This window comes from Leptopilina boulardi, unplaced genomic scaffold (assembly GCF_019393585.1).
Source record: "Leptopilina boulardi isolate dan_hultmark-lab unplaced genomic scaffold, ZJU_Lbou_2.1 LbouV2_5, whole genome shotgun sequence".
Taxonomy (NCBI): Eukaryota; Metazoa; Arthropoda; class Insecta; order Hymenoptera; family Figitidae; genus Leptopilina; species Leptopilina boulardi.
This window is the reverse complement of record NW_026137994.1, coordinates 283,611-302,781: the sequence shown is the minus strand read 5'-3', so window position 1 is coordinate 302,781 and position 19,171 is coordinate 283,611. Positions and strand designations below refer to the sequence as shown.

Sequence of the window (19,171 nt, the reverse complement as noted above, 5' to 3'; positions counted from 1 at the left end):
GTCGATTACTTTTAGTAACGGTTACTAGTAATACGGTTACTTTTAGTAACGGTTATTAGTTATACGGTTACTAGTAATACGGTTACTTTTAGTAACGGTTACTAGTTATACGGTTACTTTTAGTAACGGTTACTTGTTATACGGTTACTTTTAGTAACGGTTACTAGTAATACGGTTACTAGTTATACGGTTACTTTTAGTAACGGTTACTAGTAATACGGTTACTAGTTATACGGTTACTTTTAGTAACGGTTACTAGTAATACGGTTACTTTTAGTAACGGTTATTAGTTATACGGTTACTAGTAATACGGTTACTTTTAGTAACGGTTACTAGTTATACGGTTACTTTTAGTAACGGTTACTTGTTATACGGTTACTTTTAGTAACGGTTACTAGTTATACGGTTACTTTTAGTAACGGTTACTAGTAATACGGTTACTAGTTATACGGTTACTTTTAGTAACGGTTACTAGTAATACGGTTACTTTTAGTAACGGTTACTAGTAATACGGTTACTAGTAATACGGTTACTAGTAATACGGTTACTTGTAATACGGTTACTAGTAATACGGTTACTTTTAGTAACGGTTAGTAGTTATACGGTTACTTTTAGTAACGATTACTAGTTATACGGTTACTTTTAGTAACGGTTACTAGTAATACCGTTACTTTAAGTCATGGTTACTACTTTTAATAACGGTATTTTTAAAAAAGTAACATTTTTTAATTACAGTTACTACTTTTAGTAACGGTAATTATAAAAAAAGTAACGTTTTACAATTACCATTACTACTTTAATAACGGTAATTGTAAGGCGTTACTTTTTTTACTAATGGTAACTGTAAGACGTTACTTTAAAAAAAAAGTAACGCAAAATACCTACCGTTACGTGAATAAAGTAACGGATTTATAAATATAGAAAAAAGGAAATATATAATAAATAAATACACATTTATTTATAGTTTTAAAATTTAATACTATTTTTGCTGCTTTGAATTATAATTAACCACTATAAATACCTAATGATTTTTTGTTTTTTTTTTTTACAATAAAAACCTCTAATCACAAAAACAAAGTCGTAAAAATTCTCGTCGTGAAACTGCACAGTCTTTTTTTTTGTAATTTAAATAAAATTAAAAATTTCTACAATCAAATAAATTTCTATATATATATATACAATTATAAATTAATTTCTCATGAAAAATTTTCTTTTAACGACAATATTTTGTTTTTAAATTTATTTAAAAAAAAAAAAATTTGAAAAGTTGAAAAAAATTCCAAATTTTAAATATGGAATGGCTGTAAGAATTTTTTTTTTAATTTTAATTTGTTCTCAGTTGATAGTCACCATTTTGTGTAATATAACGTACCCAGGGTAATGCTTGATAACCGCTTTTTTCAATAATTTTCAAATATCTAACTTGAATACCTGATGTTGTAAAATATGGTATTTCAAATTTCACTTGTATTGGTGGTTTACCCTCAACATCTTCACTGACAACCGATGGTAAACCAAAGTGTGCTCTCATTAAAAATTCCTTACCACCCGGAAATGATTTAATTGTCCATGTTATTGCACTTTGTTCAGGTGAATATTTAACATTACCAATTGTTGTTTTAAATTTTGGTGAATCAGCATCATTTGGCACTGGTATAACAATTTCCACATTATTAGCAGTTGAACGTCTTTTAAATTGTGAACGTGCTTTTATCATATATTCAACGCGACTATGTGCATGTCTTTCAATTAATGATTCAATCCAAATTAATGGTTTCACATGGGTATTTAAACGATATGACATTAATTCAAAATCACCATCAGGCGGTATAAATGATATTGTTCGATCATTTTCAAATCTTGATAAACGTACACATTGATGAAATTTAACATCTTCAAGTTCAACTGATTTTGATTTACCACGTCCTGTTGATTCAAATAATACTTTATCATTTAATCCCAAACGTAATTCAGGCATACCAGATAGATAGACACGCATTTTAATTGCACCAACAATTTCTGAACTTAATACATTTCCATTTGCATTTGCTAATAAATTCACTGATTCAATTACATCTAAAAATACTTCATTTTTACGATATTTTATACCCTCAGAACGCCATGATACTGCATTTGTAACTGCCATTGGTATACGTGGTTGTATCTCTAATTTATGTCCCTCTTGTGTTATATATTCCTGAAGTATTTTACTATCTGTTGTTTGTGGATAACCAAAATCAAGTAATTCATCAAGTAATTCATAAATAACTATAAAATTATCCCTAATACTTTCCTCTTCTAATTCTTTAAAATATTCACTCATTACTTGTACTATTTTATGTAAAAATACAAATACCAATGATATGTTGGCATTTTTTTTTGTTGTCGATACAATATAAAGATTATTGTATTTTATATAGGAATATGTGCAATCATCTGTTTGTATTATTGGCGTTAAATTACCCTCTTCTTCACGTTCCAATACCAATGGCATAAATTTATCAATTAAACCCGATTCAATGTCACCGCGATAATTTCTTGAAATAAGAACTTTTCCCTTTACATCGAGAATATTTATTGCCGAAGTGGACATCTCGGCATTATTGTTTATCTAGAGATGGGCAGAAAAACAAAATTTTTCTTAGAATTTATTTTGTTGTAAAAAATTATATATAAGTAATAGGGATCAATTGCGGGGTAAATGGGGACAAGAGATTTTAGAGCTTAATTTACAGTTTTAAAATTAACTTCAACGTCAATATTTTAACCTCAGATCACTTGCAAGAGGTTTAGAGTATTGACAAGCTTTTATCTTGACAATTCGCAGCAAGATAAAAAAAAGTTATCGCTCAATGCATAAAAACTTGAAAATCAAAGTCAGTTTCAGTATTTTGTCTCGCATTTCAAAGAATACAGACTTAAAAATCATATCAATTTTTTTTTCTTATTCCTTATGACTTCTATAAAAGAAATTCACTTGAATTTTTGATTTTTGTCAATTTGGTTAATAATAACAAGCTGTCTCCATTTACCATGAGTTTTCAAAATTTTTGCGGTAAATGGGGACAGCTTGTAATTATTAATCAGATTTAACAAAAATCAAAAATTCAAGTGAATTTCTGTTATGGGAGTCATAAGGAATAAGAAAAAAATTTGGTATGAATTTTAAGTCTGTTTTCTTTGAAATGCGAGACAAAATACTGAAATAAAAAAAAAAATAAAAAAATTTCAATTAGTTCAACTATTATATATATCTACTAAAAAAAAAATTTCAAGTTTTTTCATCCCTTAATACAGTAATATACTTAAGGAAACTTTTTTCTTAAAACTTTCTTAGAAACTATACTGTCCCCATTTATCTCGAATTTTATGAAATTTTCTAAATTTTTGGGGTAAATGGGGACACAGTCAGTTTCATGCGTTTAATGCTTATCTAAATTTTTTTCTACTGCATAAAATTAATCCTGGGAATGTAAATTACAACTTAAAAAAAAAAAAATAAACCAGCAAATATTATCTTTTAAAGGAAGAAACTTACTTAATTTGAGAAAAATAGCAATTTTGTCCCCATTTCCCCAACTGATACTATATATTTTACAATATAAAATAAATGTTAAAATTTTTAAGTTAAAAACAATTAATTTGAATGACATTTAAAATTCGGTACAATATTATAGGTTCCTAATCGAAAATTTGCAAAAAACAACAATAAATAATAAAAAAAAAAAAAATTAAAAAATTGAACAAAATTGTTTTTGAGTAACTTTTTAAAAGGAGAGTATTTTTATAGGTATATATCCAAAAATTCGAAAAAAAAATTACTTAAAATTGCAAAATAACCCATTTTTGGGTTAAAATTGCTTAAAATTGCAAAATAACCCTTTTTCGGGTTAAAATTATAAAAACATGTTAACCAATAATTTGCAAAACAACAGGAAATAATAAATAAACAATTAAAAAAAAAGGTAAGGGTAAGTCCACACCAGAAATATCAGAATCTGCAAGTGGTTCTTCGATTTTAATGATGCTTGGTAAAATTATAGCTTTATATAAGAGCAATGTGTGAGTAAAAGGAATTTTTAAAATATCTAAAATTGTAGGAGTTTAACTTTTAATTTTGATACTGCATTTCTTTCTTTCCTTTATATCTCGGTCAATTTTCAACCAATTTTGATGAATCAAAAACGATTGTTTTCAGAAAATTACGTATTTTCAGAAAATTTTAAAATAAAAATAAAATTTTCTTATTTAAATAGAAAAAAGTAAAAAACAAAATTTCTTTTAGATTTTTTTTCAATTTCGACCTCTTTTTTTTAATTTTTAATTTTTTAATAATATTCCTTTTTATTTTATCTTTAATTTAAAAAAAATTCATCCTGGAGACTTTTTTAGATCTCGCGATATCGTTCTTTAAATATCCACATCTCAAGAAAACTAGGATCCAGATTTGTGTTTCTACTTTCATTTGTTTTATAATATTACTGTTACAAACTAGAAACTTTCGCGTAATAATGTTTTTATTTTTAAATTACTTGACTAAAACAAGTGAAAATTCAAGCAAATCAATATTTTACTAATAGATTTGAAGCAAAGTTTTTATTTTTTGCAATATTTATAATTTAAAATAACACAGAAAATTAAAAGGCATTAAAATAAGCTGCAATGCTTCTTATTTTAATCTAATTTTACTTATTTTAATCCATTTTCGTATTAAAATAAGCAAAATTGGATTAAAATAATGAGCGTTGCAGCTTATTTTAATGCCTTTTAATTTTCTGTGAAATTGTAATGAAACCTTAACAATGCAACCTGAAATTGTAGCTGAAGTTTTTAGCGCTTTTTTTAGAGGATTCTAAAACAAATAGTTATTCATAATCATAAAAAATTTCAACAAACAAATGAAAGTAATGATAGAAGCAAGTCCTACGGTTTTCAAATTGATGAAGACTTATAATACTTAAAGAACGATATCACGAGATCTAAAAAAAGTCTCCAGGATGAATTTTTTTTTTAAATTAAAGATAAAATAAAAAGGAATATTATTAAAAAATTAAAAATTTAAAAAAAGAGGTCGAAATTGAAAAAAAATCTAAAAGAAATTTTGTTTTTTACTAATTAGAAGGTTTCGTATGAATAAAACGATAACATTCGGACCATTGTTGTTTTAATAAAGGTTTACTCCAACGTTTCGAAATCTAAATGATTTTTTCTATTTAAATAAGAAAATTTTATTTTTATTTTAAAATTTTCCGAAAATACGTAATTTTCTGAAAAAAATCGTTTTTGATTCATCAAAATCGATTGAAAATTGACCGAGATATAAAGGAATGAAAAAAATGCAGTATCAAAATTAAAAGTGATATAACTCGTAAAATTTTAGATATTTTAAAAATTCCTTTTACTTACATATTGCTCTTATATAAAGCTATAATTTTACCAAGTATCATTAAAATCGAAGAACCACTTGCAGATTCTGATATTTCTGACGTGGAACTTACCCGTAAAAAATATTTAAAAAATTGAAAAAAAAATTGTTTTTGAGTAACTTTTTAAAAACAGAATATTTTTATAGATACATATCCAAAAATTCGAAAAAAAAAATTATTTAAAATTGCAAAATAACCCCTTTTTTTAGGGTCGCTATTGGAAATTTGTTAACTTAATATAATAGAAGATGTTTAAGTTTAAAGAAAGAAATGATAAAATTTTTAAGTTAAAAACAATTGATTTCAATGACATTAAAAAATTAGGTGTACAATATTATTATTATAGGTAAAAAATATTAAAAAATTGTTTTTGAGTAACTTTTTAAAAGCAGAGTATTTTTATAGGTATATATATATATCCAAAAATTCGAAAAAAATTGCTTAAAATTGCAAAATAACCCTTTTTTTAGGCTTATAAATGTAAAATCAGTTTTCGAATAAACATTCAAGAAAAAAAAGTAAAAATTAAGATTTCATTTTGTAAAAAAAAGTTAAATTTTTTTGAAAAGTAAATGAAAAATGAATTTTAGAGCATTTTTCATTATATATATATAAATTAGAATTTGTAAATTGAATTATATAAAACTTTTTATTGAAATTGATGTCAAAATAAAATATCTAGGTCTTCCCCCTTCCATTTTCTAATGAAAAGAGAATTTTGAGGTTATGTTCTAAAATGGCTCTCTAAGGCAAGAAAGTTAATTCGGGTTAAATTTTTTTTTTTTTTTGTAAAAATTCGATAAATTAAGAACCGTTAGGAAAAATAACAAATATAAACTTCTGTATTCAAATTAAGAAAAATGGTATTAAAAATAGAAATAAATTTTTTTTTTTTCATTAAATTTAAAAGAGGAAAAATAGAAAAAAGTATTAAAATTTTTATCACTTACAGCAACTTTGGATGATAATAACTTTAGAAGTAATTCGTATTTTTAATTAATTTATAAAAATTATTTTTTTTTTTTTAGAATACTTTTCTTTATTTATCATCGAAAATGACAGTGTGGCATTATAGTTAAGAAACAACAGGTGAGGCATTAGAGAGTTGTCATTTGTCAATGATTCTCACACCAATGCGCAACTCTTTTTTGCGTTTACGCCAACTTAAGTTCTCTTATTGGTCGAAAAAGGCGCGCTTATTTAAAACCTTTTAAATCCAATAAAACGTAAATATAAAGAAAAAGGTAAAAAAAGAAAAAGAGCAATTTTAATTCGTGTAAAAATCGTTGATTCTTTTATCGTTAAATTAAAATTTTTTTGCAATATAAATTTATAAACATTATTTTTACATAAAATATATATTACTCGTCGTTTGCCTTTTGAAGTAAATTATAAGCTGCGTAAGATGCTCTTAAAATCTGTTAAAAATTTTTTATTAATAAAAAAATAATTATTTTAAAAAATAATTTTGAAAAACTATTTAAAAATTACTTTGAAAAATGTTTCATAATTCATTGGTATAATTGAACCACTTGTTATAATTATTGGATTACTAGCGCGTACACCAATTAAAAGAAGTCCTTGTTTTGTGTTTTTTGTTAAATCTGTCCAATCCATCATACTTATAACATTTGATAATTTCAAACTCTGCGATTTATTGAAAAATTTAAATTCAAAATCAAATTATTACTATTTAAATGCAAAAATTTAAAACTTACTTTTAACATAACTTCATTTCCAAAATGACAGTAAAGAAATATTTGAAATAAAAAACCAGCTAGTTCCATAATTTGAATAAAAAATCTATCGTTAATTTCCCTTTTGTTTGATAAACTGAATACGAGTGTACAAATATTGACAATTGATACAAAAAATTGAATACCAAATACAATGCTAAAAATATCTTTTAATTTACTACTAAACCTGTAATTTAAATATTTTTATTTCCGCTTTATTTTTTTTTTTTTGTTTCCATTGTTCCCACTCGCAAAAATCCCTATTTGCAATTTGTCATAATTCTCGTCAGCTACCGCAACCTGCTTTAGTAAAAATTTAGTAACTTTTAATTTTTGAAAATAAAGTCACTAGATTTTTACTAGAGCAGGGTGCGATAGTTGACGAAAATTTTTTGACGAGTGGGAATTTATGTCATAAATAAAAAAAAAAAAAAATCCCACATATAGACGTAATTATGATGAAGAATACAATTTTTGATAATTTTCATTTCTTCTGTTTCATTAAAAATAATTGATTTTATATTATTTCTATATAAATATGATAAATTTTGTAGACGATAATATAATAAATCGAGTTGAGAACAAATTTGAATTAACATTGTCATTACAAATGTTGCGCATGCTAAGCTAATAAGAGCAGAAAAATGAATGAATGCCGATTGAAAAATGTATGTTAAACAAAATGCTAATTTTTGATTATAATCATAGGGAAATGATGCTTTTAATGGTAGATTAATAGAATTTTTTCCCTTTGCCAATCCTTCAAATATTAATATTAAAGTTGTGACATAACCTGTTATAAAATAATATTTTGTGTTCCTTCTGTAAAATTATAAGTAGGTTATTGTAAACACAGCTTAAATTATATATTTTGGTTTCCATTGTCCCCCCCCCCACTAGCCATTTCGTCAACTATCGCACCCTGGTCTAGTAAAAATTTACTAACTTTATAGTAACTTAATTTTGAACAATAAAGTTACTATATTTTTACTAGATCAGGGTGCGGTAGTTGGGTACAATGGAAACCAATCGAAAATTTAATTTCTAGTTATAAGGCTTTTCCCAAAAAGTTACTAGAAAATAAACTATATTTTCCCTAGATTTCATGAAAATGCTTCTAAATTCGCTAGATATTGTAAACGTGCCCTAAAAAGTGAAAAAAAAAATTTTCACTATATAATACTAACCTAGCAGTAAAATCACATTTATCTTGCATAATTTTCTCTTCATTGTCACGTGTATTTAAACAATCTTCATTTAAAATATTTATTAATTTTATAATATCTTCACGTCGTATTAAAAAATTTATCATTATAACACAAATAACAAAAAATGCAAGTGACCAACATAAAGATTCAGCTAAATCGTCAATATTATTTAATGAATAACAAAAAGGAAGATACATGAATAATGAAATATTAGAAAAATATAAAAGAATAATCACAAAAGCTGAGAAAATATAATACAATGTCTTTGTTATGAATGATGAGCAAATTTTTGGTCTATAAGCACCGGCAATTGTAAGAAGCTTTATTGAAAACTCGGCTTTATACATTTTTTTTTCAATTCCCCTCTCTATGTGAATTATTTTTTTTATGGTCAAAAAAAAAGTTATTAAAATTTAGTAATTTTTCATTTAATTTTCTATAATTAAAAATAAAAAAAAAATTATATTTTAGAATAGAAAAATTTTCAATTAGAAATTATTTGTTAGAAAAAAATTTTATAGACTAAATTTGCTGAGAAGTGTATATGAAAACCGCGTCTCTATTATTTCATATTCACCCTATGTTATAAAATTTTTAAGTGAATAATATGACATATGTTACATTGGAAATGAATGTAATTTCATATATATATAAAGTCGCGTTTTCAATGTTTTGCATATCTAAGCTATAATTATTTATTTATATTCCCGTGGCGTAGTTAAAAGTCATATATATATATTATAGTCGTATATTTTCAACCCTTCATTGAATTCATTATAAATTCATATTGTATCTCCCTCTTTTCACATATCGGTAAATTGTCAAGATATTTCTATTTTATAAAATTTCAATAATTTCATCCCTTTGCAAATTGCAATGAATTCATTTTACACATTCGTGTAATTTTATTTAAAGTGAAATGATTTTGAAGTAAAAATTGTATAAGCTGCGCATAAGATGTTCTTAAAAATCTATTTACATCGTGTTCGAAAAAAAAAATTTTATTTTAAAATTTTTAAAATTTTAAAAGTAAATTAAAAATAAAATTCTAGAAAAAAAAATTAAAAATTATTTTTTTGCATCTGGTATTTTGGATTTTCAAAAACTGTTATCAAATTCGTAATCAGCGAACCCCAAAAAGCGCCCGAGTAACGAGATTCAAGTGAATTCGATATTTTTTTTAAAAAAAAAAAAGGTCGGACATTTTGAATCCGCCATTTTGGATTTTCAAAAATTGACATCGAATTCGTAATCAGCGACTCCGTAACGAGTTTTAAGAAAGTTTATTTAGTTCTTTTGGTTTATAACTCATTTTTGAATTTTTTTTTCGCTTTTAACACACTATTTTTTAAATTTAAACCTCAATTTTTAAAAAATCTATCCATTTTTTTGGAATTTTGCCATTTACATTTTTTGTTCAGGAGGTCAAAAACTAAAAAATTACAAAGTTGTAGAAAATTGGACTTACCATTTAAATATGGTGCGGGGTTTTTGCAAATTAAATAAATAAAAAATTCGTCAAGTACGAGTTACATTCGCTTACCTAGGATTCCGTTCACGATTATTTAAATTTAAATATTTAAATATAATATTTTAAAAGGAGTTGGCTATATTTTACGTGAAATTTCCAACATGAAATTAATAATATGTGTACCATAAGTTGCAGCTTTTTAGCTCCAAAACTGGTAAAAATTTAAATAGTTTAACGTCCGAGAAATATATTAATTAGAAGGTTTCGTATGAATAAAACGATAACATTCGGACCATTGTTGTTTTAATAAAGGTTTACTCCAACGTTTCGAAATCTAAATGATTTTCTCTTCAGGGAGTCAAATAAGAAACATATGTCAAGTCATAGAAATAATGGTCAATTGCGGTGTCAAAATTAATGCGCGGAAGGATACGTTTTTTTCGAAATTTCGAGTTTTTGTACTATAACTATATTAAATTCAATTCCAATCGGGTTCGCTATAATTTTCCTTTAATCTACTTGCAAAAATACGTATGTATACCAAATTTGAGCTTCAAAACTGTAAAAGTTAAGGGGGGGGGACACTTTTTAATGAAAATTCGGCTTTATACATTTTTTTTTGTTAATTTTCCTCACACGTAAAAATTTGAATGAAATTTTTTTTTCATTCTATTCAAAAATAATTGCAATATTTTATTTTTTTTTAAATTTCTAATAGTTAATTTACAAAAAAAAATTAATAATAGTTATTTCAGAGATAAAATTTAGCATTAAATTCCGTCGAAATCCCATCGGAGTTCCAAAGAATTTCCGATAGGATTCCGACGGAGTTTCGACCTCCAGGGGGCACTTTCCGGGGAATCTTTCCAAGTGGGAAATTATTAAAACTACTATTATTATATTATTATTATTATTATTATTATTATTATTAAATAATTATAATAAATAATAATAATAATAATAATTATAATAATAATAATAATTATAATAATAATAAAATTTTGAGGCACATAAATCAAATACACTTGCAAAATAGAATACTTTTTAATTTTTCACAATTTACATAATAATTAAACATAATTTATGTTTTTTTTTTTTTAATACAAAAATAATGTCGATTTTCTTATTATAATAATAATTTATCGTACTTTTTTTTTCTTAATATTTATACAGTGCGAAAAATTATTCAAAAATTTGCAATCAAAAAATAAAATTATTATCTATAAAAATTTATGAAATAAACTAAAGTCACAAAAAATAAAATGCCAAAATATTTTGTATATAATCAACTATAAAAAAAAACTATTTATCTAAATCACAAGTACTGACGTTCGTAAATGTGATCAGTAAAGAAAAAGATATATAATTCTATATAAAATATAAAAAATAGTACTTAATTTGGAAACTTGTACACTTATTTTTCTTACGGCCGCTCCACACAAAATGTGGAGAAAACTAAAAAATAAACTCTCTAAAAAAATATTTAAAAAAAAAAATAAAATTTCTCATTTACTTGAACATTTACCGAGTCTTTCAATCATTTTCTTCGAATGTTCAACAAGATCATTTTGTAATTTAAATTTCTTTTCACAAACAGTACAATTATAGATGCCCTTTAATTGTTTATGTAATTTTAAATGACGATTAAATGTTATTTTAGCACGAAAATCTAATTTACAAATATCACATTTTCTTACATTTGATAAATGTTTTGAATAATGAATTGTCAATGATGCTTTATATCTAAATGAAAATTGACATAATAAACAATTAAATGGCATTTTACCAGTATGTTTACGATAATGCATTTTAAGTAGTCTTTCCTTTTCATAGCCCTTATGACATTTTTTACATTTATATGGATAATTACCAGTATGCATATACATGTGACATGTAAGATCACCTTTAATTGCATATTTTTTATCACAAATATTACAATGAAATGGTTTTTCACCAGTATGAGTGCGTATATGATTAATTAATGCCGATGGCTTTTTAAATTCCCATTGACAATAGGGACATAAATTTTTTTCTTTTGGAAAATGTATTCTTAAATGACGTCTCAATGAAAATTTACCAGTAAACATTTCATTGCATTCGTTGCAGGTCAATTTTTTTTTATGCGATTTCATGTGTACTTGTAATGTTTTTTCGTCTCTCAGCTTTTTATCGCATACCTTGAAAAAAAAAATTAATTTTGTTTTTTTTTTTTTTTTTTTTTTACATTTTGTGCCTATAAGTATAGGGTAAATGTACTAATTACTGCGCGATTATTTTACAATTTATCGAATCTGATCATATTTTTAAAACTTTTCATAAAATAAATAATAATTTATTCTAACTAATAATAATGAGTTGTTTTAAAAAATTAATTTAATTTAATATTCACTAAACTTATTTAAAAAATGAAAATTTGTCAAGTGACGTGAAAAATAACAATTACTTTACGTTTTACCAAATCCGATCAATAAAAATCGCGATTTCCAGAGTTTATTAAAATTTGTTCCACTTTTGCATATATCACCAATCGAAAGGGCGATTAGTAATTGTATAAAAAAAAATTAAAATAATTTCTTTTAATAATTTTGTAATTTTGTTTTGTTTTGTTTTGTTATTTTTTTATAAACGCGCCGTAATTGGTACACTTACCCTAGATAATTATCAAGAACCATTTACTATATATATAATGGGGGAAAAGTTGACAAAAATTTTTAAAAATAACTAAAGTGTTCCATAGAAAGATATTGAAATCTTCATAATGTATAATCTTAAAAAAAAAATTCAAATCAATAATCTATTTATTTGTATACTAAAGAAAAAATTTATTTATAAACTAGTGACACTTACTGCATGACTTATTTCCCCCCTTGTCCCAAAATTTATAAGCAAGAATTATCATATTACAGAATTTCATTTTTTATATATTTTTTTCGAATATTGTTAGAATATTATTGTATTTTATAATAATTTTGAGTTGTTTTAATTATGAATTGAAGAAAAAATTATTTAAAAGAATTATTATATTTTACTAGATAAATAATAATTAATAATTTTTACTTTGCTGAATGCTAAAATTGTAGAAATTTAAATTTTTAAAATGTTTATTAATATTTTTGAAAGTAAAATAAAAGGCTTTTTTTTTATTAATAGAATTTTTTTCAGTATAGATTTTTTAAATACTTCTTTATTTATTAGAATTGTAATTTATTATTTTATGTAATTATTGACATTTTTATTTTACGATATCTTTCTATAATTAATTTTTTATGAATTTTGAATTAACGATTAATATTTTGAAATTTTTCTTCTATTTATTTGTCAATGATTAAATTTTTTTTTGTTGAATAATTATTTTACGCAAATTTTATAACTTTTTAATTTTTATATTATTAAATTTTTATTTATTTAAATTAATTTTATAATTATTTTTTGTTGTATTTGATGATTATTATAATATTTAATATTAATAAATTAAAATTTTAATATTTATTTATTTTTATTTTACTTTATTTTTTTATGTAAGATAAAATTAGTTTTAATGATAATAATGATAATTTTAATGATATTTTTTTAATTTTTTAATAATAATTTAATATTTCTTAATGTTTATTTTTCATCATATTTTTATAAGCCCTATTTTTTTTTAAATAAACAAATGTAGTTAAGAATTGAAATCTGTGAATACAGAATTTTCATATTTCCGAAATTTCGCTGTAAAAAATAATTTTCTTTTCAAAAATAATTGATTTAGAATTTTTCGAATTTTTTTTTTCTTCAAAAATCAATAAAAATTATCAAAAATGATTATAAAAAAAAAAATTCAGTGCTATATTTTTCTTTAATATTGTGATTAAATATAAGGCATATGTGAAAAATATATTTCTCACCCCCCCCCCCCCCCCCTTCCCCCAAGTGAAAATGATTTGTACGAGTGTTATCTATAGATATCTTCTCTCTCTCTTTCTATTATTTCCAGAAATTCAATTTATCTAGTTTTAAATTTATTTCTCGATATTATTTTATATTTAATATTTCTTAATTTTTTTCTAATAATTTTCTAATAATTTTATAATTAAATTTTTGACTATTGAAATACCATTTCAAATGCATGTAGGGAAATAGTTTTTTTTTTTTTTTTTTTTTTTTTTTCACCTGAAAAATAGAATTAAAAATAAAAAAATAACAAACCTGACAAGGAAATGGTCGTTCTCCAGTATGCATTCTCAAATGTATCTCCAAAATTGACTTAGAGGGAAATTTTTTATCACAATAATTACATTGATAAATTCCAACAAATGTATGAGTTAATTTAACATGTCGATCAAGTGCACTACGATAATTATAACAATTCTCACAATATGAACATTTAAATTCCTTAAGATTTTCATGTGATTTAAGATGATGTTGCATATCAATTTGTCTTGTAAATAATTTTTTACAATCCTTATATATACATGCAACTGTTTTTTCTTTATTATTATGTGTTTGCATATGATATTGATAAGAATGTTTGTGTGCCAATATTTTTTTACATATTTTACATTGCATTCTTTTAGTGCCCAAATGTATTCTTATATGTGCGGCAATATCTTTTTTTGATCTAAATGTATGTTTACAAATATCACATATAAATTTACGTTCTTTTAAATGTGATAATTGATGTGATTTTAAATTACGTTCTACCACATAACTTTTATTACATTTTTTACATTTAAATGGACGTTCATTGCGATGTGATTTTTCATGTTCCTGTAAATATGATTTACTTGCAATTTTTTTATCACAATATGAACATTTAAAACGTTTTTCTTCATGTGTTAATAAATGTCGTTCATATTGTCTTGGACCTATTGATGATTTTGGACATTTTGGACATTTTAATCTTCCTGATGGGGTTTTTTCAATTACTTTTGGTTCAGCATTTACATTACTATTTTCACTATCATTATCAGTATCATTATCTTCATTATAATCATAATCTTTATCATTATCATTATCATCATCATCATTATCGTTACCATTTTTTTTACCATCAGAAGATAAGGTAGAAAGTTTCTTTAACGGCGAGACGGGAAAATATTTCGTTAATAAATTATTTCTCGTTGGAATTTGATTTTGCAATTTTTTTATTGTCAAAGAGGAATGTTTCTTCATTGGGGAAATTTTTTTTGTAGATGATAATTTTTTTGTTAAATTATCCGAAAGAAATGTATCAAATGACGAGATATTAATTGTTTGCGATAAATTATTATTATTATTATTCGAAGGAGATATTTTCATTGAAGTTAAATCTTTCATTATATCCGTTAACGAAACACGAAGTTGTTTTTCCAATAAATTCAAATTATTTTTATTCTTCTCTAATTTTTCTCCTTTCTTTTTTAATTCAATTTTTTTTTCAAAATTTATATTCAAATTTTTCACTTCTTTTATTTTTTTTCTATTAAAATTTTTCTCTTTTTTTTCTCTTTTTTCAATGAATTTTTCTGATTCCACTTTTTCTTCATTAGTTTTTTTTTTCAATTCGATTTTAGGGGAATTTTCCAATTTTTCATCTTTCTTTATTGTCGGCGGTGGTGTATTTTTTTCCCCCATTTCAATGGAGGACAAATTTTGCGTGTCAATTGTTAAACGTTCGAGAACAATTTTAACTTCACGAAAATTAATTTTTTTTTGTGCAAATGGATTTCTCACCCATTTACGAATACTTTGTTGTTGTAATAAGTCTTTTTTACGTTTTGTACGCGCTTTTAATTTTTTTAAAGGGGATTCATTTTTATTTTTTAAATTATAACGTTCGAGATTTATAAATGGTTGAAATGATGTTTCATTGGAATTTTCCGGTGACTTTTCAAGATTTTCTTTTAATTGAAAATTATTTTCTTTATTCGATTCATTTTTTGTTGTTGGGGAATTTTTATTTTTATTATTTGTTTTTGGTTTTTCTTGTAAATTTTTATCTATGAATGGAATTTGATTTTGTGGGATTTTTTTTGGTATTTGATTTTCATGAATTGTTAATTCGTCATTATTTGGGAAAATTTCATTTTCATTTGTAGAAGTTTCATTGTTTTTTTCGAAAATTTGATTTTCTTTGGCACATTCATTTATTTCAGTAATTTCATTTTCTTGGGAAATTTTTGTTTCTTTGGAAATTTCATTTTTCTCTTTATTTGGTGATGAAATTTTATTATTTTTCAAATTATTGAAAAATTTGTTTTTTGTTGATGATAATTTTTCCATTGACACACGTCGACGATTAATGGATTGTGAGATTTTTTTCTCTAAATTGGAATTTTCTCCTTTTTTCAAAGAATCATTATTGTCGTCGATAATTTTTGATTGCAATGAATTGTCAATCGTTAAATTCATTAACAATGGTTTATCTTCATCTTCTTCAAATGATATTTCCATTGCTGAATGAATTTGTTGCGATGTAATTTCCTCTCTTTCGCTTTCGTTTAATTCCTCTTTTATTTCATCCGATGTTTCCAACTCGAAATCTGAGGAAAAATGATTTGTTTTGTTATCAATGAATGTTAAAAAAAAATTAATTACATTTATTGAATGTAAAATAAAGAATTAGTTTTTAATAAATAAAAAAAAAATTTACTTTGAGCTTCTTCACAATCTGTGTCCTCATTTTCTGTATCTTCTTCTTTGATACTTTCGTAATCGGTTTCAAAATCGGATGTAAAATGTTGTTCAATTTCATTGTTTACAGTTTGTGGCTGGGGAAAATAATTAATTTTTAATTATAAATATAAATTTTGAATTTTAAAATAAATACTTAAATTTTTACGTAAATTTTATGTAAATAAATTTTTAATTACGAATATAAGAAAGAAAATGAAAAATTCTCTTCTAAAAAAAAAAATATTTACCTTAATTTCAATTTTGTATTTAAATAAAGGTCCAATTGAGATGACATCGTCATTTTTTAAATGAACCGTCGAACCATTTGTATGTTTTGTCCCATTAACAATAACACCCGCCCAACTCTGTCGAAATAAATATTATTTTTTTGAAAAATTAATTTGAATTGTAAAATGACAAAAGGGGAAAAGCGCTAATTTTTTCGAAATCGAGACCATAGAAACAGCTATATCGAAATATAATAATTAATTTTTTTTTTTATGAATTTAAATTTACAATTAATATTTTGAAATTTTTGTTCTATTTATTTGACGATAATTAAATTGAAGAAAAAATTATTTAAAAGAAATATATTTTACTAGATAAATAATAATTAATAATTTTTACTTTGCTGAATGCTAAAATTGTAGAAGTTAAAATTTTTTAAATGTTTATTAATAATATTTTTGTGAAAGTAAAATAAAATTATTTAAAAAATAAATTAAAATTTAAAAAATTATTTTTCGATATCTTTCTATAATATTTTTTTTTATGAATTTGTATTGAATTACTCTCATTTTTTCTCTTTCGATCTTCTCTCTTAACATATAACCTGGGCAATTCCAACTAACACCCATAACCCATCTTAAATATTTCTCATGCATATTTTCCACTTTTTCCATTTCCATCCATCCCCATAATTTCACACCATAACTCAACATCGACCATAGTAACATATCATACAATCACAGTCTCTTTTTCCAATCATTCTTAAACCTTCTTTTCCCAATTCCCCAATGTTTAAATTTTTTATCATTTTCGTATGAAAATCGTTTGAAAATCGTTGTTAAATTCTTATAAGAATTCATGAATAGTTTGATAATGTAATGAAGACTTTCTGAAATTTTCAGCTTGGCGTTATTTTTTGTTTTCGAAATAAAATGAATAATAATTTTAAGTCTTTTTTCTTTTCTTCATCAGAAAAAAAAAATTTACCTCCAATACTTCAACAAAGAAACCATTTGAATTGTGATGAAAAATACAATGATGATTTGATACTGTTGGTGCAAATAGGACAACATCATTTTTTGACATTCGTCCAAATGAATACTGAAAAGAAAATTTTTTTATTAATTTTAATTTATCTAATAGTAATTTTTTTTTTTTTTTACTTCTTAACTCACCGATTTTTGCTGATTTAAAAATAAAACTTCATTTGCAAAATTACCATCAGCAGTTAAACGTTTTAATGTCACCTCCATGGTGAATTTTCTAAAAATAGAATTTAAAATTGATTAATTAATTTTAAATTTTAATTAAGAAAACTTTTGAAAAATTCTAGAAAAATTGAAAACTTTTTTATTCGATTTTTTCAAAATTAATCCTTATTTTTTTCCACCTTTTAATTTTTTTTTTTTTTTTTTTCATTGAAAAGCTGATATTTTTTTTTTTTTTGCAAAAAACTGTATAAGTATTAAATGGGACAAGAATAAATTTACGAGAAATTAAAAAAAAAATAATTTTTTTTTCACATTTTTTTCGTAAATCTATTGTTGTTTTATTTTTATATTTATTTTGTTAATTGAAAAAAAAATTTCAGCTTTTCAATGAAAATGAAAAAAAAATTAAAGGGGGAAAAAATTAGAATTAATTTTGAAAAAATGGTGTTAAAATTAATTAAAAAAAAAAAACACATTTTTGTCTTTGGATATTTCAATTTTTTTTTTTTTTGAGCTAATATTTTACAAATTTATTATTATTTCTACTTTTTTAAAAAAATTTTTGAGTTAATATTTTACGAATTTATTATTTTTACAATTTTTTTTTTTTTAGTTAATATTTAACGGATTTATTACTATCATATAGAACAATAATTTACCAAAATTTAAAAAAAAATTCAATAATTTAAAATTTGTATTGGTTCTTTTCTCACAGAATGCCCCATTATTGAGAAATTTTATTTTCGTATCAAAAAATTTGAGGTTAGGTTCGTAAGATAAATGGAAAATTTTACAAAAGAAAAACAATGGGAATTAAAAGAGAACGAATTATAAGTTACGTAACTAAAATACCAATTTAAAAATTTATTTACATATACATATATTGTATTTATAAATAAATATTTAAATTGCATTTAGTTTCGATATATATACGTTTTCGGGAAAAATTCATTTTCTCTTATTTCAATTTTAATAAAATTTATACAATTTAACGAAATATTGAATTTGAATAAAAAAAAAAAATATTGAATTATTTACAATAATAAATATTAAATTGTTTTTTTTTTTACTTACAATAATTAGGCGCAAATTTCCGGCCGCAACATTTCTAAACGTATATCAGGGTTGGGTAGATCGATTTTTTAAAAATTTGCTCTTAGGCTGTCTTCACAATGTTTTTTTTTAGTGTTAACTTTAAAAAAACCACGGCCTTACATTAATTAAATTAAATAATTTCTTGAAATAAATTATTAAT

General features: G+C 23.4%; 3 protein-coding genes across 3 annotated transcripts; all 3 read right to left on the bottom strand.

Annotated features, from left to right (window-relative positions):
• Positions 1-1,249: 1,249 nt before the first annotated feature.
• Positions 1,250-6,543, bottom strand: LOC127289744 (AP-1 complex subunit mu-1-like). The gene is made up of 2 exons (XM_051317865.1): positions 6,377-6,543; positions 1,250-2,611 (listed from the first exon to the last, which is right to left on the bottom strand). The coding sequence occupies exon 2, from the start codon at positions 2,591-2,593 to the stop codon at positions 1,325-1,327; it is 1,269 nt and encodes a 422-aa protein (XP_051173822.1). The 5' UTR covers positions 2,594-2,611; positions 6,377-6,543; the 3' UTR covers positions 1,250-1,324.
• Positions 6,544-6,787: 244 nt separating this feature from the next.
• Positions 6,788-7,293, bottom strand: LOC127289719 (odorant receptor Or1-like). The gene is made up of 3 exons (XM_051317826.1): positions 7,145-7,293; positions 6,918-7,073; positions 6,788-6,844 (listed from the first exon to the last, which is right to left on the bottom strand). The coding sequence occupies exons 1-3, from the start codon at positions 7,211-7,213 to the stop codon at positions 6,788-6,790; spliced, it is 282 nt and encodes a 93-aa protein (XP_051173783.1). The 5' UTR covers positions 7,214-7,293.
• A 3,699-nt stretch (positions 7,294-10,992) lies between these two features.
• On the bottom strand, positions 10,993-19,111 carry LOC127289743 (zinc finger protein 567-like). Its single transcript, XM_051317864.1, has 7 exons — positions 18,991-19,111; positions 17,881-17,968; positions 17,693-17,806; positions 16,726-16,842; positions 16,455-16,572; positions 14,030-16,344; positions 10,993-12,018 (listed from the first exon to the last, which is right to left on the bottom strand). Exons 2-7 carry the CDS (start codon positions 17,956-17,958, stop codon positions 11,347-11,349), a joined length of 3,414 nt encoding a protein of 1,137 aa, XP_051173821.1. The 5' UTR covers positions 17,959-17,968; positions 18,991-19,111; the 3' UTR covers positions 10,993-11,346.
• Between the last annotated feature and the right edge of the window lie 60 nt (positions 19,112-19,171).